This window comes from Dendrobium catenatum, unplaced genomic scaffold (genome assembly GCF_001605985.2).
Source record: "Dendrobium catenatum unplaced genomic scaffold, ASM160598v2 fragScaff_scaffold_1282, whole genome shotgun sequence".
Lineage (NCBI taxonomy): Eukaryota > Viridiplantae > Streptophyta > Magnoliopsida > Asparagales > Orchidaceae > Dendrobium > Dendrobium catenatum.
Window position 1 is genome coordinate 406,571 of NW_021319744.1, and position 10,049 is coordinate 416,619.

The 10,049-nt window shown below is 34.1% G+C and overlaps 1 protein-coding gene across 2 annotated transcripts; it reads right to left on the reverse strand.

The window, feature by feature from the left end:
- Window positions 1-1,997: 1,997 nt before the first annotated feature.
- On the reverse strand, window positions 1,998-9,813 carry LOC110108333 (monocopper oxidase-like protein SKU5). Of its 2 annotated transcripts, XM_020838928.2 has the most exons (9): window positions 9,548-9,813; window positions 9,210-9,319; window positions 8,800-9,070; window positions 8,550-8,688; window positions 7,722-8,088; window positions 5,625-5,990; window positions 5,405-5,483; window positions 2,453-2,652; window positions 1,998-2,360 (listed from the first exon to the last, which is right to left on the reverse strand). In XM_020838928.2, the coding sequence occupies exons 1-9, from the start codon at window positions 9,689-9,691 to the stop codon at window positions 2,249-2,251; spliced, it is 1,788 nt and encodes a 595-aa protein (XP_020694587.1). In that variant the 5' UTR covers window positions 9,692-9,813; the 3' UTR covers window positions 1,998-2,248. The 2 variants fall into 2 exon arrangements, with proteins under 2 accessions (XP_020694587.1, XP_020694588.1); XM_020838929.2 differs by lacking the exon at window positions 1,998-2,360 and having other exon boundaries at window positions 2,470-2,652; window positions 5,401-5,483.
- Window positions 9,814-10,049: the final 236 nt, after the last annotated feature.

Here is a 10,049-nt window from a genome sequence, read left to right on the forward strand (position 1 = left end):
ATATTTTTTAAAAAAATATATATGGTGGGCATTTGCCCACCCTGAGTCCTTGGTTGATCCGCCCATGATTCAGGTTGACCCGAATAGTGTCGGATCAATTCCAGACTCAATCTGAACCCGACCCGTGACCAAAAATTGACACCCCTAAGCCTATTCATAGATTAATAAGAGTAGCATGTCATGAAAATATAAAGAAATCTCATAACACTCTAGTGAATTATCTATATTGATTTTCTTGATTGTAGACTAATATTGCCGCATTATGTGCTTTAACAACATTAGAATTAAGTAATATAGAGCTCTTTGGATTCATCCCATCCAAGACACTCTATTTGTTATAAGCATATGAAATTTGGAGATCGTTTTGTCATCTAATTAATATCTCAATGCTTTTAATTATATTACAAGTGCTTTATTTGTGTTCAATTGAAAGCAGATTGGATCACTTTTGGCATCAATGGGTTTGTCTCACGAAGACATTAAGTTCAATTGTAGGTATATTGAACTCAAAATTTAAATGATTCTAAATTTGAATTTAAAAAGTTTCCAATTCAACTATAATATAGCAAAACAAGACCTCCATCTGTGTGTTATGATGCTTGCTAGTCTATTTATATAAGTTGTAAACTAGGTCAAGATATATGGTTAGTTTTAAAAAAAGATCACCTATTAAAAATCATTATGAATGAAGAATGTAATCACAAAAATTTTAATTAGCACATAAACACAAAAATATTTAACATTTTTGTAGAATTGCAAAATGTTTTAGCATTTTTTTTAGAAGAATGCAAGGAAAATAACATTAGCTAAGAGAGATTGTTTTTAGTTTATAAATTAAACAAAATTATGTACTTTTAACATGTTTATATTTTTGTATAAAATTTAGTATATTATATATTTTAGTTAACCCTGCTAAATCATGTTAAGATCTCCTTTTATTTCATCAACATTATCATTATATGTTACTTCACTTGAGCTTTAGCTTGTACCACTGTACATAGTCGCATATGCTTATACGTCGGCCTCTAATTTTGCATTATGTGCATGATGTGGCATGATATGATACATATTCATGCTAAGCATATGGCCTAAATGATTACAATGGTTGAAAATATTGAGGAGAAGATAAGTTGATCATATATGCTTAAACAACCAACATCAATTTGATCGATCCATAATAGAGTAAGTCTTCAGCATATAAAAAGTATATTCAACTAAGGTTTTGTTTAGGACGGCTTTCTTATTGCTTCTTAAAGCAGCTTCCTAGTATACAAATTAAAATTTTTGTACTAGAAAGCTGCTTTAAGAAGCATAAAGGAAGCCGTCCCAAACGAAGCCTAAGTGTGATCATCTTTTGTTGAGGTAATTATTCATGTAATTAGTTTATTCTTTATTTAGTACTTGTACATTTGGGTTGACTGTGTTGGAATTTCGAGGAGTTGAGAATGATCGCCTTTATTAATTTCCCATGTGAGAAGTTCTTCAACTTCTATGTACACAATCATCATGGGCCTACTGGCCTATATTAAAATGAACTGAAAAACTGCTTCATTTGTGATATGCGTTGCATTAAAGCCACTGTTATTTCAAAACCAATAGATAAGATTGACCATGTGTCTTTTATCTATGGTGCAATTTAATAGTGAATTATGGATTATATGACATATGTCACATGTTTGCTGACGGATTGAGAATGAATCATAGTGATATGCTTAACAAGAAATGACTCTTTGTGAGCTGAGAATATCGTTGAAATTGTTAATCTCGAGCAACTGTATGCTTCCAATGATTGCGGAGTTCATATTTATGTAAATGTCTGCACAATATTATCAAATTTTAAAGTATTTAGCACATTTGTCAGAGCACATAATGGAGTCGCCCTCTACAAATATGAGCTCATTTGGTTCATTTTCATTCTAAGTTCAACTAGCCAAATGTGCTCTCAAGGGCTACAAACATAATGTGGGTTAAATTCATCCAACCAAACAAAAATAAAATAAAATAAACACCAAAAGGAAATCCTATGGCAGTTTCCATAAATGAATGGTAAAAAACCAAAGTCAGTAACATTTGATAAAACAATAAATAAAATAAAATAAAAGCAACTTCATTAACATCCTGAAAAAAAACAATGAATTAGATTCATAACAGCACACATTTGCACGGCTATAATACTAGAAGAAACCTGACAGTTAATGAATTAGTCAGCTCCAACGGGTCTGAAAAACTCCCAGCAACCTTTATCTTCTTACAGGAATACAGGCAATGAAGCCCAGAACATCATTACTGCAACAAGGATGAAGCTTCCAGTTGGAATTGCAGAAGAGGAATCTGAGCCCTGGGCATGAGGTGTTTGCGGTCTGAAAATTTTCAATGCAAAAACAAGCTAAATGAGGAACTTATAGCAAGAAAGGAAGAGGAAAAACATGCAGAGGTAGAGTAAATAATATACTTCTGCAGGTCCTTGAGGACTCCACAGTACAGAACATTGTCTGGAACAGGCAATTCAGTTCTGTTAGTGCCCTCGGGGTTTACAACACTAATGTATGTCTCTTGTCCAAGGTACCACGAATCAAGATCCTCAGAGCGCAAATTCCAAGTGCCAACGTTATCCAGTGAGACTAATATAGCAGTCCAAGCTCCAGGGTAAACCTTCATCAACACATGAAAATATAATCGGTTACACAACTTTAAATGTAGTCAGGGCTCATTTGGTTGCTTGTAGATAGAAAAATTTTAACAACAACAACAAGCCTTTGTCCCACTACATGGGGTCGGCTACATGAATCCTTTTTCGCCATTGTGCCCAGTTAAAAGTCAAATTCTTATTTAAATCTAATAAAGTAAGATCATTTCTAATATTTTCTAACAAAGTCTTTTTAGGTCTACATCTACCTTTCTTAACATAAGTCAAATCTAATACCTCAATTTTCCTAATCGGGTCATCAGAAGGCCTCCATTTAATGTGACCAAACCAACTAAGGCGACTCTCTAATCTTATCTTCCACTGGAGCTACTCCAACCTTTTCACGTATATGCTCATTTCGTATCCTATCTCTAAGGGTAAAACCACTCACCCACCTAAGCATCCTCATCTCTGCAACACTTAACTTAGTATTAATGCTTCAAAAGATAGAAAAATTTTAAGAAAAAAAATTAATCATGTTATGAATAAAATGAAATCATTACATTTAAGAAGGTTTTTCAGAGAATTTATGCAGGTTAATATTTAACCAAACGAGGAATCAATTTCTAATATTTTCTATTCGCCCAATATAGCTCGCTTTAAAACTATTTCAAGGATGTGAAGCTTGGTATTAAATTGATTTCATGGGAGCAAAAGTCTGAGCAAGATAGTGGACGGGCAAATGTCATAGGGAGAGGAATCAGGAGAAGTGGAATGTGCTATGGGAGCGATTAGAATATGGGCTAGCTTGGAGATGAGAGAGATGCATAAGAGCAGGGAGACAAGCAAACGTAGAAGTGAGGAAAGTAGTAGGGGTGTAGGTCGTGTGAGGAGGTAGTTGAAACTAGCAATGTGCAACTATTGGGGGGCTAATTTGCTACTGAGCTATAGAAGCATAATACATTATGAGGATCATTATCTTACTTTTACATGCCTCTATCTCTTTAGCTCCACTATTCAAGAAAGAGCTTAAAGGACGAAAAACTTGTTAATTCAAACAAGATAAGGATGAAAAAACAGTGCTTCATCAGTTTTGGCAAACTGTAAAGATGAGATATTACCATGAAAACAAGTAAACATAAGTAGTACTCCCATAGTATGACTTTTTAACATTTAGTAGAGGTTCCTAAAGATGGTATGCTATCTATACTCCATAATAAAGAAAACTCCTAACCTAAACTCCTAATTTTCTAATTATAAGCTTCTAAAACTTCCCAAAATTTTACTAAAAATTCAATTACAAAGCAAGGCTAAGTTGTTCGTCAGAGAAGTCGGGCAACAAACTTTCTTTCATCTAGAAAGATAAAAGTCACAAGATTGAATTCCTCCTAAAAAGGGGCATGATTTTGGATATCAAAACATGAAGAGGATAGTCAAACTGGTATCCATTTCAAAGAAGCCCACAAGACAAAGCAACTCTTATAACTTGTTCATCAGATAAAAAATGGATCAACAACTCGAGACAGGCCATTTATGACCATCAAACTTTTCTATAGAGATCTTTAATAATATTGATTTTCATATCACATCATTGAGATGGAAGAGGAAGCCATCCTGAATAGATATGGCAATTGAATTGTGAATCACACATCACATGAGGGAGATCGAGGTCACAGAGGTTGAACTATTGCATCAAAATCCAAAATACGATAAGAATGAGTTTTAAAATTTTAAACTTATTTTTGATAAGTTTGCATCTAAATTTAAATCCATATAAGGAGAATTCTTGCTGGAATTATCTCCTACTTTGAAGTTATCTATTATGATGCACACATTGTTTTTCATCAATCACCTGTCACAACTCACAACAGTCTTTTTTTTTTGTGTTGAACAGGGAGAGTACAATTTCAAATCAAATAATTGATGCAAGTTTCCCCACCATCTACATGCTCTTTAAATCTTTCATTTTTATTTTAGTCAATAAAGAAGAGTTCACTCTAGAATATTAAGTTAAGCATCCAAGCTAACAATGATAACTTTAATCTCAGTTTTTCCTGTTTTAAAATGATAACTCTTTAGCTTGCTTTCTAAAAATCACATGTATCAATAGACTGTTCAATAAATGCCATTAGTTAATTGATGCTATGCAGAGCTACCAAATAAAAAATTTGATGTAAATAATCTCGCTTGATGAAGTAGTTGCTATACCTAAAAAATACTGGAGGAATACATTTCCAAATAAATTTATAGGATAATTTAAGAATTAACTTGTCATAAACAAGGATAACGATGGGTTTATAACAAGTCAAACCAGCAAGCTATTTGATATCGATTTGTCTTTCAATATTTGACTATTTAATCCAAGTATAGCAGCAACAAGAAAATCATTACTTTAGCTAGATATTTGAATGAAAGTATCAAAATAATCTTTTAATCTCGACAAGTTAGGAATGTTAATTAGCAATTAATTTTCTTCAACAACAACGCACAATCATCAAGTTTTGCTTCCTAAAAATTAAAATTAGCAGCTATATGATATTGGCCTATAAAGACTACAGTAACATTTCAAAGGAAAAATTATACACGGATGAATAAGACGCTCTTGCTCAATGATAAGATCGTTTTTAGCATTTCTGAATGGAAACATGAAAGAATCCAAAATTCCAACTAAGCTTACTTATAGTGAAAATTACAACTAACTAGTTAGAGGGAAGTAGAACTTGCCAATGAACATTGAAAATAGTATCATGAAAAATAGGAGCAAAAATAATTACCCACTTGTATCGTGCTGCGTGCCACACCATCCCATTTATTGTATGTGCCCCTACTATTCTCAGTCCACTCACCATAATCCATCCTGTAAATTTCAAGATAGACCATTTGATAGCAATTTGAGACAACACATGAAATGTGCTTATTTTTATGCAAGTTAAGCTAATTTGCTGCATAGGACTGCATTATTTCTATAGGTATAGCTGAGATATTGCATTTTTCATACCCTACAACAAAGAATGCATATCCGTCTAGGTGATAACTCTGAACCCTAGTGTCATTATTCTGAAATACTATTTCCATAAAACCCTTGTATGTGCCATTAATTATAGAGGTTGCTATTTTTGGTGATACTGCGTCTGGACGAGTGGGGAAATCAAGCTTGTATATTCCTTTTTTGTCATACTGATCAGCAAGTCTCAATGGTGTCTCAGGAGATGAATATGAAATTCCATTAAGTGTGGCGCGGAGCTTTCCGTCAATAAGGATTGGTGGCTTATTTTTCAAGACATACACTTGGGTCACATTGATGGAACCATATCTAAAAGATCCTTGGGGATTGGGGCGGGCACCACTTGCACTCACATTCCACCTGATAAATCACAAAGAGAGTTTTAGAGAAAAGAACCAACATTAATTTAAACCTATATCTTCCCATCATTCAATAAACTTATCCCAAGTATTTGAAATCACCGATATAAACTCATTATTCTCCATTCATCCCTATTGATGATTGAATAGATTCGTAAACTTATTTTGTTGCAAAGATGCCATCAAAATTACCTTCAATCTATCACAATTAGTTTACTTAATTCTTCATTAATTTAGACTTATATACAATAAGAGAAAAATAGATACATAATGATGAAACATAAATTCTCCTACAACTCATTTAGAGAATTCATAGAATAGGGAAAGATAGAAAGTAGACTATTAACCTGATAAATGAAATGGCATATCTATAAGGTATATGAATACAAATAATAAGTTAAGCATGGCTACTCTGTCCTAAATAAATGATTAAGAGCCTTATGAAAGGAACAATCTAGGGACACGAAGATGCCATAAAAATTAATTATGTGCATAAATTAAAAGAAACATTGTGGGCTTTGAAACAACTCTTTTGGCTTTATTCAAACTCGAGTAATTCTAGGTTTATTTTTCGGAAGATAGATTAAATATTAAATAAAATAGTGCTCAAGAATTTTGACATCTTTCGAGTATTTTATAATTTGATTTAAGGCTTCCTATAAATTTGAGCGTGTAAAGTTAATTATCCATCTCGATCATGAGAAATGCTTTCAATTGAGGCCAATCAATAGGATTGCGATGCTTTGGATTTAGTAGCAAATATTATTGGTGAAGGAATATGTCATTATTGCCTCAAAGCATTTGGTGGGGGAACGATGACAAACCCAATTAAAATCTCATAATTCTATCGCTATAGCCTATAGGTTGTCATGGAACACAATCTATCCATTCATGGAGGTAATTCATCCAGCATGACCAAAAGATATTTGTTAGATACTTAGATACCATGGATTGCATTGACTAAAGAGACATTATAGGTTTGGGGAAAAGTTTATGGAAGGAAACAACTTAAAATTGACCATAACTAAAAAAGTGTTTCATGTAAAATCGAGTGCATCTTATGACTCACAACTTGTAAGCTTGGCCTCCAAACTCAAATCAATCAAATAGGTTGGCTTGTAAGGAGCAAGTGAACAACACCGACTAAGAATTCTTAGACAAACTAAAAGTAGAAACACTTCGATAGACTTCCAGCTCTTAGGTCATTCTCCTCTCCTTTTAGAGAGAAGCGCAAGTCATCAACTAGCCATGGTAAATGATAAACTAGAGGAAAGCATAAAAAGAATAGATAAACTTACTAATTAGCCAAAACAATCTCTAATTAGTCTAATTAAATTATTTCATATTTAATTATTAAATTGACACAAATTAATGAACATAATGATATTTATTTAACTAATCTATGCTTACTTATCATATTTCTTATTACAATCACTCCATTATTTCATAACTATTCTAAATAATCTGCACTTAAAAATTCACAAATTAACTTTAAATTATCTATTATTATTATTACTTTGCATTTTACCAAATAAACACTTGAATTCAAAAAGATAAGTTGCAAGAAATTCTAGACACTTGGTCAAAACAAAATGGCCATAAGAAAGACTTAGCTAAGAATGTAAGTTATTAAACAAGCATGAAAAAAAGAACGTGTAGAATGTTAGTAATTTAACATGCAACTAGTAAACTGCCCTGCATGCTAAACAATACACAAAATTGCAGCACAAACCTAATGGATCTTGCTTGGTTCATTGAGTAAGTTTTGTCATAAAAGTCATTGGGAGGATCGGGAAGAGGACCAGATGCTTTTCCTTTGGAATTAGAATAGTGTAGGATTGCAACCCCTACAACTCTGTCCCACTTTGAACCATTCACAAACCTAGCACTTGCAACAATATAATAGTCACTGCTTGCATTTTGATCCATAGTGACCAAGAAGGAGTATGACTGCCCTACAAAGATATCAAGACTGGTATAGTTTTGTTGCACAGTGTATGACCCCTCTGTTTCGGCAAGAAGCAAGTTGTGAGATTGGATCCTAAAGTTCAAACAAGTAAATATCCCAACATTGTGGACACGTAGCCGGTAAGTTTTCCCTGATACAAGAAAATTGAATCAATAGATATCATTAGCTGTTCTTTTTATCCTTCCAAAAATAAGAGAGAAAAAAATGTTTGCAATTTTATGTGTTCTGGGAGATAAAGATTAAAAATCTGTAATACAAATTCCCAATTGCACTTGTCTAGAGCTTTTCAGAAAATCATTCGAACATTCAGTTAAACATAAAACGGTATACTTTCATTATTGCAAGAACTGACCCTGTATAAATATTACTTGAACTGATAACTACCTATCACCTGAATACCTGAATAAAACATTTCAAATGCTATAGATAACAAAAAAAGCAAACTATAGCTTTGTTTGGGACAGCTTTCTTACTGCTTCTTAAAGCAGCTTTCTAATACAAAAATTAAAAATTTTGTACTGGAAAGCTGCTTTAAGAAGCAGCAAGAAAGCCGTCCTAAACGAAGCCTATATGGAGAACGAGTAATCTCACCTGGCTGAACATCGATGGTTTCATACTCAATGCCTGCAGGAACAAGGGTGTCATTGTAACGATAAGGACCTTTTCCGTTTATCACCACACCATCAGGAACTCCAAGAGTCTTTCCCTGATCAAGTTCCGTCCTCAAGTCCTAGACAATCCAATTGTTATACTCAGAGATCTTAATTGAAAAGTGACATTCGCTAGTTATATATATATATATATATATATATAATCGAGCTATTCTTCCACATGGACTCACCGTGTGGTTCTTATTGAACCAATCACCAATAAAGAGAGTGATGTCTCCATGCGGCGTATCAAAGGGCACCGGAATGATTTCCCTATTGTTGATAGTGAACCCTCCAAAGCCTCCAGAAGCACGCTGGAGGTTAATTGAAGGGAAGTAAAAAAAGCTGCCAATCTGATCTTTGACCTGGAACTGGTAAGTCCAGTTCCATCCCGCTGGAATTGGGCAATTTGTTCCCAGAACCCCATCTTGCCAGCTATTTTTCCTCTGCTCTACTCCTTCCCTAAGACACCAAAATCAAATCAGAATCCCCGAGTAAAAACCCTAGCTCTTCCAAACACGATCAAGATCTCAAATTTCTCAAAGTTTTTGCATCAATGGTGCAAAAAAAAAATCTATATTTATTTCTAAAAAAAAATTACCAAGTAATAAGGAGGGGCTCGTCCAGGCTATTGAGGACGTTCACCACCACATTCCAGTTGGTTGTCACATTGAGAAGTGGTCCAGGAAATTTGCCGTTGATCGATATCACCTAAAGACACCGATAAGAAAGATAACTAATAACAAACCCAGAAAAAAAAAATTCCAAAAGCCGCAAATCTCCGCTCCACCGCGTTAAAAGGTAAAAAAGAGCGAAAAGAGCGGGTCAAAGAGAAAGAATATCCGCGAGGCGCCCTATTTTTATACAGTTAAAAAAACATCGCAGATCCAAAAATAGGAGAACCGGAAGAAGACCAAACAACAACACGGCGGCGCACACCTGCTGCTCCACTCCCAGCGGCGCCGCTTTAATGTACGCCACATTCCAGTCGAAAAATGCGTACGGGTCTGCTGCTGAACAAAGAACAGCCATCGCCGCCGCCCATGCTAGCATCACGGCAGCCCTCGCCATCAGCCTCGCCATTTCGCCGCCTAGGAACTCTTTTCAAGTTCAGTTAACAATCGCCGATCCCCAGTTCTCCTCTCCTCTCGTCCACCCTCGTCCACACTGGAGGGAGCTCACCAAATTCGAGTGCACGGACAGCCTTCGCTGTCTTCTCTTCATAGTAAAATATTTAAAAACCTATATAATATTATCCTATTTTATGGTTTGGCAAATAATTTTTTTTTTTTTGGGAATATTTAAAGTAAAATAAAAAATATATTTTGACACAACATAATTATTTTTAATGAATATGTGATCTTAAAATATGTCACAAGATGCAAATATCTATAGCAAAATAATTATTCAAATGATGATTTGTATTATATTCAAAATTGAA